This window comes from Melanerpes formicivorus, unplaced genomic scaffold (genome assembly GCF_026170545.1).
Source record: "Melanerpes formicivorus ecotype bairdi unplaced genomic scaffold, bMelFor1.0.p_v2 SCAF_47, whole genome shotgun sequence".
In the NCBI taxonomy this organism is placed as follows: domain Eukaryota; kingdom Metazoa; phylum Chordata; class Aves; order Piciformes; family Picidae; genus Melanerpes; species Melanerpes formicivorus.
In genome coordinates this window covers 232,136-245,648 of record NW_027142399.1, presented here as the reverse complement: position 1 = coordinate 245,648, position 13,513 = coordinate 232,136, and the positions used below count along the sequence as shown (strand labels likewise).

Genomic DNA, 13,513 nt, shown 5'->3' with positions numbered 1-13,513 from the left:
TCGGCGCTGCACTGAGTGTTAATTAAAAGCCTCCAACAGCCTGGCTCCTGTGTTTCCTGGGGTTGTTAGGTTTGGGTGTTAACGTGTCAAGTGCTGCCTGAGCATTAAAGGTGTAAATTTCGGTTTGAACTAACACATTTGTGCTTTTTGGGGAGGCCTTTGCCTGCTTGGAAGCGCAGAGGCAGCCCCGGGGCGCGCCCTGCTGGAGGGTTCCTCACACGGCTCAGAGGATCAGAGGATGTTAGGGGTTGGAAGGGACCTCTGGAGAGCTTCCAGTCCAAGCCCTCTGCCAGAGCAAGACCACAGAATCCAGCACAGGTCACACAGGAACACATCCAGATGGGTCTTGAAAGCCTCCAGAGAAGGAGACTCCACAACCTCTCTGGGCAGCCTGCTCCAGGGCTCTGGGAGCCTCACAGCGCAGAAGTTCCTCCTCCTGTTGAGGTGGAACCTCCTGTGCTGCAGCTTCCATCCATCGCTCCTTGTGCTGTCCCAGGGTGCAGGTGAGCAGAGCCTGGCCCTGTCCCCTGCCTCCTGGCCCCAGCCCTCAGATATTTATAAACATTTATTAAATCCCCTCTCAGTCTTCTCTTGCCCAGACTGAACAGCCCCAGGCTCTCAGCCTCTCCTCATAGGGCAGTGCTCCAGGTCCTTATCATCCTGGTAGCTCTCCATTGGACTCTGTCCACCAGAGCCCTGTCCCTCCTGAACTGGGGAGCCCAGACCTGGATGCAATACCCCAGGTGAGGTCTCACCAGGGCAGAGCAGAGGGGGAGGAGAACCTCCCTGGATTTGCTGCACATACTCCTCCTAATGCACCCCAGGATCCCAGTGGCCCTCTTGGCTGCCCAAGAGGGTGGATAACCCTCTTGATGTCTTCCTGCATGACTTGTTAGTCACCAGCACTCCCAGGTCCTTCTGCCCAGGGCTCCGGCCGTAAGTGCCACTGCTGCGGATGAGCATTGCGGAGCACAGCGATCCCGGAGCACAGCGATCCCGGAGCACAGCGATCCCCGGAGCACAGCGATCCCCGGAGCACAGCGATCCCGGAGCACAGCGATCCCGGAGCATAGCGATCCCCGAGCACAGCGATCCCGGAGCACAGCGATCCCCGAGCACAGCGATCCCCGAGCACAGCGATCCCGGAGCACAGCGATCCCCGAGCACAGCGATCCCGGAGCACAGCGATCCCCGAGCACAGCGATCCCCGAGCACAGCGATCCCGGAGCACAGCGATCCCGGAGCACAGCGATCCCCGAGCACAGCGATCCCGGAGCACAGCGATCCCCGAGCACAGCGATCCCGGAGCACAGCGATCCCGGAGCACAGCGATCCCCGAGCACAGCGATCCCGGAGCACAGCGATCCCCGGAGCACAGCGATCCCCGGAGCACAGCGATCCCCAGACTCCCGCCCCGGCTGCAGGCGGGGCCGCCCCGTCCCGTCCCGTCCCGTTCCACCCCCGTCCCGCCCCCGTCCCGTCCCCGTCCCGTCCCGTCCCGCCCCCGTCCCCATGGAGAGCGGCGACGCGACGCGGCCCGGGTCGCAGGTAGGGCTGCAGGGCACCCCATGGGGCCCCTGTGCCACCCCCTGTCCGCGGTCTCCTGAGCCCCCTCAGGCTTCGAGGGGGAAGGAGCGCTGGGACACTGCCCGCGGCACGGAGCGGAGCTGTGGCGTCCGGCATGGGGACTGTGATGGACACGGTGCCTCCACACACACCGCAACCTGCTGCCTCCTCCGTGAGTTTCCAGGATCCTTTCTGTGTCTCTGAACTCTGCTCTGGATGCTCGATGGGGAGCTTGGGAGGGTTGGGCATCCATGGGGACTGCGATGGACATGGTGCCTCCACATACCCCACACCTGCTGCCTCCTCCGTGAGTTTCCAGGAGTCCTTTCTGTGTCTGATCTCTCTTCTGGATGCTTGATAGGAAGGGACACCGAGGGACACAAAGGTATTAGCTACATTAAACAGCACTTTTTGCTGTTACTGTGGTCCTGGCCTCACAAACCTTTGTTTCTGAATCAGCTGAAACTGGCCAGGAGAGGGCAATGCCACCAACCAAACTGGCATCCACCCTGCGTGCTTGGAGTGAATGTCACTCACACCAGGGGCAGTTGGTGTGGACATCCCTTTGATGTGGACATCCTTTTGAGCTCGCTGGCTCATGCCCTTCACTTTGCAATCATCTTCAGGGAGAATGATGAAGCATTACTTTGAGTGAAAGGCTGGGGTTGTGGTTTGGGGTTGTCTTTGCTCTTTGCAGCCATTCCAAAGCTTTTATTTTGATGTCCTAAAGCTGAAAGAGAGAGAGTCACAAAAATCATGGCAGCTTAGAGTCATAAAATCATAGAATCATGGAATCATAGCATCATAGGATCATAGCACCATAGGGTCAGAGAAACACAGCATCAGAGAAACAGACTCATAGCATCATAGAACAGTTTGGGTTGGAAGGGACCTTTAAAGCTCATCTCATCCAACCCCCCTGCAGGGATAACTTCAACTAAGATATCAACTTCAATTCTCTTGCCCTATCATATTCCTTGTCAGAAGTCCCTCCCCAGCTTTCTTGTAGCCCCCTTCAGGTACTGGAAGGCTGCTCTGAGGTCTCCCCAGCGCCTTCACTTCTCCGGGCTGAACAGCTCCAACTCCTCCTCGGGGCTGCAGAGTGACTGCTGACAAAGTTCAAGCTGGCAGCTCTTAAGAGCCTTCCCTTTTTGCTTTCCTAGCTGAGCAAGGCCTCTGCTATTTGCTGCTCCTTGGCTGTCTCCCTCCCCCCACACCACACGGGGCTGGCTGTGTTTGGTGGGTTTGAAAAGCTCTTTTCCACAGCGGGTTTTGTGCGAGCAGGGCCGCTGGAAATGGGTTTCAGATGTTTCCCTCCCTCGGTCCTGAGCCTGCATCTCGTAAGCTGAACGCGTTTCTATAGGAACCCTCTGACATCCCTGGCTGCTCCCCCGGCAGCTTCCTCTCGAGCATGCCCAGTGCAAGCCTTGACTTGGGCTCGACCGTGTAGCAGTAACGGGCTGCACATATGGGACTATGAATGTGGTTCCCGATGAGCTCCAACTCTTTGTCTCTGCGAGGAGGAGGAGGAAGAGGTCGTGCCCAGAGCTGGAGGATTTACCCCGCGTCTTTTGAGCCCCTCTCCCCTCAGTGGGCTCGTGGAGAATGCTCTCTTGCTTGGCCAGGGGGAATTTGCTGGATATCCTGCAGGAAGGCTTCACGGAGGTAAATGCGTGTCCCGTGTCTCGCACGGCTCCTGCCCCGGGGAAGGAAGCATGCTGTTGTGCAGCATCTTGCGGGAGCTGCTAGGTGTTGTGGCACTTGGAATGCTTTCAGGAGCAGAGATGGAGTAAAAAGGAGCGAGATTTGGGGGTGGGAGAGCTGCTTGCTAACGGAAGGACCTTCTGGGCAGCTCAGCTCGGGGGGAGGGAAGGGGCTGCAAATCAGCAGTAGTGGGTTTTGGAGGAGTTTTGGGCTATTTTACAGCAGTTTTTAGCTTGGAGTTTTCCTCCTCGTTGCAGTGCTTTGCAGTTGTCCCAGTAAATCATGGGGACTGCAGCCAGGTTGTGGTGCAGAGTTGGCTGTACAGACTTGACTCTTCTCCTGAATGCATGAAACCTCTGTCTGAGGGCTGTTGGGAAGCCTCAGATCTGCTTTATGGATGCCCATTTCATGGGGGAGACTGACAAAGGGCAGTTTGGATGGTTGTTTTGTCTTCCCCCCCCTCCAATCTTGTTTTGTAAGGTTGAATCTTTAGGGCACTGAAATCCTTCTTGGTCAGGAAAATAACCATCTTGAGAGCTTGCTTTATTTGCTGTGTTCTGCTGGTAGGAAGCCAAACAGATCACAAAATAAGCAGTGAGAAGTACCAGGAGATGGGAACGCTGTCAGTGCACGGGGAGTGCAGATTGCTCTCAGCTTCCCCCTTCCTTAGGGTGCATGGAAAATTAGTTCTGCTGAGGCTTTTTGTGGACTCAGTAGAAAATGCCAGAGCAGCCTCTGCCTGGCTGTGCACTGGGCAGACCCTGCTGGGCCTTGGTTTCCTTTCTGTGGGCTGAAAAGGAAAGGAAATTGTGAGGGCTTGTGCTGAAACCACGCAGTGGCTGCTGTTGCCTTTCTCACCTGCTGGCAGGGAGAGCCTCTGCGTTGTGTTTTACACTCTCTCAGAGTGCACAACTTCAGCTTTGGTGTTTGTTTAGTGGTTCCTTGTCCTTGCAAAGCTTAGCCTCTGCCTGACTCTTCTGCCCCAGGCTCCATTCCTCCCAGAGTATGAATCCCCCCTCCTGGGTTTAACAGCGCCAGCCACGATGGTGAAAACAAACTGGCTATGAAACTTGAGCTGTGCAGCTTCAGGCCAGCCACAGGTCTCCTTTGATTGCTCTGTGTAACTCTGTAAACCATCCCCTCCTCCACAGAGCGTGGCTCATTTTTAGCTCTACTAAAGGGCATTGCTTTAGCTCAAGCTCACACTTCCTGTACTTGAGGGCAGCAGATGATTCTCTGGCATAAGCTGCCAGCAACCTGTCTATTAACAATAGCATTCATAATGGGAGCAAGGAGGGCTTTGACACTCGGTGCTAGCCCTGGTTGTACCCACAGGCTGCTCAGCTTTGGGGGGAGGGGAGGGAATTCCCTCTCCCATAATAAAGAGAGAGTCACTCTCATGTCTGCCACTTGGCATCTCTCTGCCACATCACACACTGCAGATGATAACAGAAGTGACATTAAAATCGATGTTGCAAGCGCAGGAGCCATGGCACAGAGAGGTTAGGTGGCTCATCAAGGGGTGTCACAGCACAGGAACAGCTGGGAGTGAGCAAGAAACCCTCTAATTCTGTGCCTGCTCTTTTGGTCCACTGACTGTGCTTCCTCCCTTGGCTTGGTCAGAGTGAGAAGGGCTGGGATCTGAAGAACCACCTGGACCTTGCCAGGTTGTTTGTCTGGTCTGCAAGAGACTGGGCTAAGCCTGGGCTGCAGACATCAGACCCAACCAGCTGGGTCTTCCCACACCTGGCTGTACATGGAGATGCACTTCAGCTTGTTCTGACAGCAGTCCTTGCAGGTTTTCCCCCCAGATCCTTTGTGCCTGGCCAGCAAGAGGACTGTCAGCAAGGGGAGGATGTATTTACTGTTCTATAGGATTAGGGGTTGAGCAGTTGGGCTTCAATCCCTGCCTGAGGTTCACTGTATGTCTAAGCCAGGCTATTACTCAGTTGTGTGTCCTTTGGCAGGGTGATTACAGTGCCCTGGCACAGCAACAGTCAAAGGTTTACAGCTAGCAAAGCATTTCACAAGCAACAGAAACACCAGGACAGCTGCTTGCGAGCCAGAAACTGAGGCACACGGAGGTAAAGCAGGCTGCCATTGGCAGAGTGAGGAAGGGGATGTGCCCTAAATGTGCCTTTGGTGCCTTCCATCCCGGAGCAGGCTGTCTCACCGGGTGTCCCTCCCTCTTTTCTTGCCTGCAAATAGCGCTGGTCAGTCGTGCTGCTTGCTCATCTCCTCCCCAGGCTGCTTTCCCCCTGCCTGTCTGAATGCGTTCTGCTAAATGAGGAACAATGCTCCTTTTCTTTCCTGAAGCATCAGGGAATGGCTCCGTGCAACTTGTTTGCACTAGACCTCAGACTCGCTGTCTGTGTAGGGGAACCATTTGATGATTCAGGGTGAATCATGTGCTCCAGAGCACAGTGGAAGATCTCTTCTGGGGCTCAGCTTTTTGCCTGTGTGAGGAAAAGGTCCTCAAAATCCCAGGCTGAGGACAAACTTCAGAGGCACTAAAGCATCCTGCAGAAGCACCAGAAATTTATCCCTGAAGAGAAACCTTTTCCATGGCTCCTCAGCTGTCATTTTCTGCTCCTCCAAAGGCCTTCTCAAACAAACCCAATAACAATCAGGCTGAAGGAACAGGGGGTGGAAAATTGCAGTCCCCATCTAATTAAAGCTTAGCAATCACACGAGGCCTCAGCCATTGGCTCCTGATGCAATTAAGGCAAGGCTTTGAGCTTTGCTGCTGCAGACATTTGGTTCAGTGCTCTGCACAGACAGGACACTAAATAAATGCCTTTCAGACTGGGGCCAGCCTCCTAGCACGAGGGCTGTTATTCTTGACCTTGTTAGACCTGGTGCTTGGGCAGAGGCCATAAAGTACAAAGGGAAAGCACAGGAAAGACTGGGCAACCTTATTCTGCCTGAAATCCAGCTCTAAAGGTTGGTTCAAATGCAGCAAATGAATGCAGTAAAGTCATCTCTTCCTAGAAGCAGAGTGTCAGAGAATCATAGAATCAATAAGGTTGGAAAAGACCTCTGAGATCATCAAGTCCAACCTCTCACCCAGCACCTCCTGGCTAACTAAACCATGGCTCCAAGTGCCACATCCAGTCCCCTCTTGGACACCTCCAGGGATGGGGACTCCACCACCTCCCTGGGCAGCACCTTCCAATGGCAAATCTCTCTCTCTGTGAAGAATTTCTTCCTAACATCCAATCTGAACCTCCCCTGACACAGCTTGAGACTGTGTCCTCTTGTTCTGGTGCTGGGTGCCTGGGAGAAGAGACCAACCCCCACCTGGCTACAACCTCCCTTCAGGTAGTTAAGGTCTCCCCTGAGCCTCCTCTTCTCCAGGCTAAGCAACCCCAGCTCCCTCAGCCTCTCATGAGGGTCTTCTGGAACATTTTACAGTGAGGGTCAGGAGACTCTGGCACAGGCTGCCCAGGGAGGCTGTGGATGTCCCCTCCCTGGAGGTGTTCAAGGCCAGGCTGGATGAAGCCTTGAGCAACCTGGGCTGGGGAAAGGTGTCCCTGCCCATGGCAGGGGGGTGGGACTGGATGCTCTTGAAGGTCCCTCCCAACCCAAACGGTTCTGTGAGTCCCTGCTCCCAGGGAGGTCAGGCCCTGTGCAGGCAGCTGCCTGCTGAAGGATGATTTTGCCCAAGAATGAAGCTTTGACCAACTTCAAAATCTGCAATCAACTAATCTCAGAGGAGGTGAAGGTTACCCTTCTAAGGTGATGGCACTGATAATGAAGGCCAAAGCAGCACATCAAGGCACTGTGATCCACCTCTGTTTACCCTCAGGCAGACTGATCAGTGGTTGAGAGGGGAGAAACCTGAGCCCTAAAGCAGCAGGTGGAGAGTTGCAGTGCTTCAGTGGGATTAACAGAGACATCTACAAGGGGCAGGAGCTTTGCCAGGAAGCTGCTGCTTTTCTTCCACCTGTGGAAAATACAGGCAGTGACACCTAATTGTCATTAGCAGGGAGGGATTACAGCCTGAGAAAGATGTGCTGCCCCTGGAAGGGTCTCCTGGCTGTCAGCTGAAAGCACAGAGCTGTCTGCTCCTGACCTCCACAGGAGCCAGGAGGCCCAAGGCTTTGTGCTGAAGAAGTGATCCAAAGCAAAACCCAGTCCTGAGGTCTGTTGTGCTTGCTGAGGTGCTCATCTGTAACTTGCCAGCAGAACCACCTGCAGGCTGGGAAGCTCCTTCCAGCTGCAGCTGACCTCTAGTACTTTGCTTAAACCCCCAACCACCTTCTTCTGCCCTGCAAAGTCTTCCAAGGCTTCCAGGGTGAGCTGGATGTAAACACCTGACAGTGACCTGGGCTCCAACTTTCTTCAGGCAAGGGAACTGCAATTCCCCTTTGCCAGATCCAGGTAGCCCAAAGCCTTTTTTTAGGCACACAAAGCTGTGTTAACATAAATAGGATTAAGCTTAGCTCCACCATAATCCCAATAACGTGTGCTCTGCAGAAGAAATCTTCGGCTGGGCTGGTGTGTTTTCCCTCTGAAAACCCTGGGTTGGAGAGAAATATGGGAGGCAGGGGTAGGGAGCAGGGTGAACCCCATCAGGTCCCAAGACTTGGCTGACCAGAAGCTCAAAGCAACATGCAGGGAGAGGCAAAAGACTCCTGAGTGGTTGGGTGGTTGGAGGAAGAATTTGGCTAATTGTATTGGGCTAATTACTCAATTATTAGGAAGAAAGAGGGTGAGCTGCAAGAGCTGTGAGAACAATAGCTGTTCCCTCTCTGCTCCTGGGTGTAACTGTCAGCTATATCAGGTTATAAACCCAGCAAGTGGAAACTCAAAGGGGTTTGTTCAGTTCTGTGTAGTTTAGAGGTCACAGATTGCATCAGGTGGGAAGGGACCCTCCAAGGGCATCCTGTCCAACCCCCCTGCAGGGAGCAGGGACAGCTCCAGCCAGAGCAGGCTGCACAGGGACACAGCAAAGCTGATCTTGACTGCCTCCAGGGATGGAGCCTCAAGCACATCCCTGGGCAGCCTGTTCCAGTGTCTCCCCAGCCTCCCTGTGCAGAGCTTGCTCCTTAGAGGTCCTGTGCAAAGCTGTAGTAGCACAGTGACAGCATCACAGGCTCTGGTGATAAGCACATGCCAGGGAGTGCTGTCCTGGGGTGGAACAGGCTCCTGGCACAATAAATCCTGACAAACCTTTGCTTTCTCTGTGCTGGAAGGTGGCACCTGGGGTGCTTTGCAGACCAGATGTGATGAATTCTGTCCATCCAAGCTTGGAGCTGCTCTCCTGTCAGTTGAGGCAGCTGTCTTGGGTTTTGAATCAAGTGGAATTCTGAGGGAGTGGAAGAAGGGGTGTGCTTTTATGTCTTGAAGGATCTGGCTCATTAAACTGGATCCATGGCTGCTGCTGAAGGCCTTCTGCTTCTGTTGGAGGTGTAGGCATGGCTCACAATGGCCTGGTCACTGCCCAGTCCACACCAGCTGATGGAGAAGCTACAGAACCACTTTTGACTCACTGGCTTCAAACTAGCTGCTGGGATTTCTGCTGAGCAGCTTGGGGGCTTTGTGCCTTCATGCACTGAGCACCACTTTGCCATTTTGGGGGTGCCCAAAACTTTCACCTCTGTTATTTTCTTACTCCCTGAGTTTTTAGCTTTGCAGCACTCCAAGCTTCTTGCTGAAGTTCTTGGGTGGAAGGTGAGGAACTGGTGCTCAGTTCCACTGGCTGAACATTTCTGCAGGGAAAAAAATCTTATGCTTCAGTGAGGGGAAGGGGGGGGGGGGGTGGAAAGAGAGCAAACCCAAAGAGAGTCAGTCTGCTAATGAAATGTAAGTCTGCAGCATTACAGCAGCTCCAAGCAGGAAATGACTTTGTGAGGGTGACATCCATGTTCCACTGCCTCCAATTCCTCCTTTTCCTTGCTTTAAATGTCACTCCCAAACCCCTCTGCACTGGCTTATGCTCTAATCATGTCAACCTTCTCATGCCTTGAAGAGAGAGCTTCAAAGCTTGCTGCAGAATGCTTCCCAGTGAGTGCAGAAAGAGTGTTCAGAGGTAAAAAGAAGAAAGGAGACAAACTGCTTGGTGAAAGGATCTGACTGGGGTTGTTTAGCCTGGGGAAGAGGAGGCTGAGGGGAGACCTCATTGCTCTCTACAGCTGCCTGCAGTGAGGTGGGGGTTGGTCTCTTCTCCCTAGTCTCAGGTGATAGGAGAGGAAATGGCCTGAAATTATGCCAGGGGAGGGTTAGGTTGGAGAGGAGGAACAATTTCTGTGCTGCAAGAGTGGTCAGGGATCGACACAGGCTGCCCAAGGGAGGTGGTGGAGTCCCCATCCCCAGAGGTGTGGGGACATGGCACTTGGGGACGTGGCTTAGTGTTGGGTTTCTGGTTGGGCTGGGTGGTCCTAGAGGGCTTTGCCAACCCAAGCAGTTCCATGGTTCTGTGAAAACAGAAGTGTCTGAGTGGAAGAGCCATGCAGGCACACAAAACCTGCAGGCTGGAAGGGGCTGTGTGGGCTTGGTGCAAGTTAACATTTAGAGCTTTGTGAAGTGATTTGTGCAAGGGCAAAACTTCCCTGCCCATGGCAGGGGGGGCTTGGAACTGGATGACCTCTAAGGTCCCTTCCTCCCCAAACCATTCCATGGTTAGACTGCTGCCAGGCTGAGCCTCTCTGGCTGAACACAGGGCCAGTCACCCTTCTGAACCAGCAGACCAAGCCATGGTGTGCTTAGAGCTGGATTTCCTCTGTCAGGATAATGAAGAGTGAAGCCATGATCAGACTGGGACTTTGCTGGGGCTGTAAAAGCATCAACTCTGAGTGACACTGCTGGGATAATATGGCATGGAGACTCACAACCTGCTGCCCTGGCAGAATAATGGGAAGCTTAGTGAAAAGGGAGGTAATCCCCTAAATGGATCAGTTTGTTTACCCGCCCTGGACCACACCAGCCCTGCCCAGAGGGAGTTCAGTGTTCCCAGTGCTCCTGGAAGTGCTGCTGAGAGGGGGATGGAAAGGGAGAAGGCATGGGAGTTTGCTCTTTGCCTTTCAGTCCCTGAATGCTGGGTGACTCCTCACGCTGCCCAGAAGCCTGAGGTTCAGCCTGGTCTTCCCTCTGTGGCAGAGTGCTCACCTCTGTGAAGCACCTGAGCTGCTGGCAGCTCCTGCAGGTGTTCAGTGCTGTGGCAAGGCAGTCTGCATGTGGACAGGAATAGAAATGGGGCCATTAGAAATGCTGATGCAGCTCCAGGGAACTGGAGGGAGGGGGCTGGACAGCAGGCTGTGCCTTCCCTCTGCAGGAACCCTTAGAAATGTGCCATGCTGGGAGGGTTGAGGAGGGAGGCTGCTGTCTCCTCCAAGCAATCTGGCCTGGCTGTTTCTTTTGGTGGCTGGCAGAGTTAGATGGGCAATAACACAGGGTTTCTGCTTCTGCACTGTGGGCTTTCTGCTGGCTTGGTATGTGGAAGGGAATTGTGTTAGGCAGGACACTAACTGTTGTGAGTGAACCAATTCTGGCACCAAAACTGAGGGGATGACAGCATTGCTTTGGCAACAGCCTAGGTTAAATGTAGTGTAAAGCTCTCTTCTCAGCTGTGCTTAGGTGGAGCCCTGTCCTGCTGCCTGGTTCATAGAATTGTCAGGGCTGGAAGGGACCTCAAGGCTCAGCCAGTTCCAACCCCCTGCCATGGGCAGGGACACCTCACACCACAGCAGGTTGCTCACAGCCACCTCCAGCCTGGCTGCAAACACCTCCAGGCAGGAGGCTTCCACCACCTCCCTGGGCAACCTGTGCCAGGCTCTCACCACCCTCCTGGGGAAGAACTTCTTCCTCACAGCCAATCTCAATCTCCCCATTTCTAGTTTTGTTCCTCTCCCCCCAGTCCTATCCCTTCCTGACACTCTCAAAAGTCCCTCCCCAGCCTGCTTGCTCTTCCTGTCCTGTCCTGGAGTGAGCTGCACCACAGTGTGCCCTGATGTCAGTTAGTGCTCAGCAGGCTTTGGGGTGAGCCCACTGGGGTTGGTTTTTCAGGGGCAAAAGGCAATGAGGTCTGTGAAAATGAGAGAGAAAAGTGAGTGCTGTGCATCCTGCCCCTGAAGTGGCAGTGACCTGTGCAAGTTCTGCTTTCTCTTCTCAGCAACAGCTCCAGGCATATGTGGCCTGGGTGAATTCCCAGCTGAAGAAGAAGCCAACAGTGAAGCCAGTCCAGGACCTGAGACAAGACCTCCGAGATGGAGTCATCCTTGCTTTGCTCATTGAGATTGTAGGTCAGTGATGCCATCTGGCTCTGTTTTTTTTTGCTTTCCTCTTGCAATTTGAGGTCTTCTGTAGGTCTGGCCTGGGCTCTGACATCTGTCAGGCGCGCTGGCAGATGTTAATCACGGTGTCAGAGCTGGCAGGGGAAGGAAGGAGTGCCCTTAAAAGCAGACAGTTCTAAAGCAGCTCACAGATGCAGTTCTGTTGGAGTCCCTCTGTTTGAGCAGGCAGTTGGAGCAGGTACCACAGTAACTGCCATGAGGCTGGAGTGGAGTTGTGGAGCAAAGTGGCTTGTAGAGGACTGGGTGGGATGGAGTTAGGAGAGCAGTGGTGTTGGTGTGTGGCAGCTTTGGAGGAGAGATCTGCTTGCAGACATCCTCCCTTCCTCCTGGACTCAACTTCATTCCCCTCTGGCATTCTGTACCTCCTCCAGAGTGCAGGGAAATGGGGAATGGGAACTGTGGGCAGCTTGTTTTGTGTTGTCTCTGCTGCTCCTTCCTCCCCACCCTCTTCTCCTGCTCCATTGTGAGGTCCCACCCATGGGAGACAGTCCTCCCTGAGCATGGATCCTTCCCATGGGCTGCAGGCCTGCAGAACTGCTCCAGCATGAGTCCTCAAGAACAGACTGCTCCAGTGTGTCCCCAGTCCTGCCAGCAAGCCTGCTTTAGCATGAGCTCCTCTTCATAGAGCCAGAGGTCCTGTCAGCAGCCTGCTCCAGCACAGCCTCTCCACAGGGTCACAGCTCCCTCTGGGGCACATCTGCTCTGGCATGGGGTCCTTCACAGGTTGCAGGGTGGATATCTCCTTCACTGGGGGCTTCCATGGGCTGCATGAGGACAACCTGCTTCACCATGGTCTTCACCACTGGCTGCAGGGGGGAATCACTGCTCCAGTGCCTGGAGCACCTCCTCTCCCTTTTCCTTCACTGACCTCCATGTCTGCAGAGTTTCCTCTCACACAGTCTCCCTCCCCTCTCCTGCCAGCCATTGTGCAGCAGTTTTTAACCCCTTCTTAATATGCTTTTACAGAGATGCTACCAACACTGCTGATTGGATCAGCCTTGGCTGAGGGAAGCTTCTAGCATCTCCTCATAGCAGCCTCCCCCTGTAGCCCCCCAGTCCTACCCTGCCCTGTAAACCCAATGCGGTCTCCAGCCCTAGTGCTGGCCATAGGCACGACAAGAAGCTATGCATGAGCCCTACACCTGCAGCAATCCCTGGGACAACACCAGTCCTTCTCTAATCAAGTGTTGTTTTTTTTCCCCACACCTTTAGCTGGTGAGAAGCTGAATGGTATTCAGATGAACCCCATCAGCCAGCAGGAGATGAGGGAGAACGTGGAGAAGGTCTTACAGTTCGTGGCGTCGAGAAAGATCCGCATGCATCAGACATCAGCCAAAGGTAGGTGCCCTGGCACTCCCACAGCTGATGGAAGGCCTGGTTCTGGCTTTGTTTCATGTCAAACAGACAATGTCTTGGTTTGGGAGAGGGATCTGGGGGTGGTTTTGTTTTCTCCTGTGGTTTAGTAGCAGGTTTGGGGCTGAGCGGTGCTGTCGGTTTTGACTGCTTCTGGCAGCAGCGGCGCCTTGCACAGAAACAAAAGTGCCTCTTCTCCTGCCACTCAGATGGTCAAGGGGTGGTGCAGTGGGGGAAATACAGGCTCAGAGCCTTGCACTAAAGTCATACAAACTTGCTGCTGTGAAGTGAGACATGGAAAAAGTCCTTGTGGTCTACTGGCAGCCTGTGATGCTGCTTCACGTGGCCGGTAAATAATAGCAACGAGGCTCAGTGTGCAAAATCCTGTCCGTGGCAGGGCTTAGTCAGACCCCACAAGGTTTGCTGGGGGGGTGTGTGTGGATCTGTGGGGTAGAAGGCAGGCCCTGATCCCTCAGCTGACTGCTGAGAGGGGAACACAGTACAGAGCAAGCAGTGTTTCACAGATTCAACACTGCATCAGGTTGGAAGGGAGCCTCAAAGGGCATCTTGTCCAACTCCCCTGCAGGCAGCAGGGG

General features: G+C 54.1%; 1 protein-coding gene across 2 annotated transcripts in view; it reads left to right on the top strand.

Annotated features, from left to right (window-relative positions):
- Positions 1-1,609: 1,609 nt before the first annotated feature.
- Positions 1,610-13,513, top strand: part of DIXDC1 (DIX domain containing 1) — a 35,119-nt gene continuing 23,215 nt past the window's right edge. Inside the window, exons 1-3 of one of the 2 annotated variants that reach the window (XM_068159933.1) lie at positions 1,610-1,738; positions 11,384-11,513; positions 12,777-12,902. In XM_068159933.1, the coding sequence (XP_068016034.1) occupies positions 1,682-1,738; positions 11,384-11,513; positions 12,777-12,902 (313 nt within the window). In that variant the 5' untranslated portion in view covers positions 1,610-1,681. Of the gene's footprint in view, positions 1,739-2,997; positions 3,232-11,383; positions 11,514-12,776; positions 12,903-13,513 lie in introns of those variants that run through there. The other variant, XM_068159932.1, reaches the window with a different exon arrangement.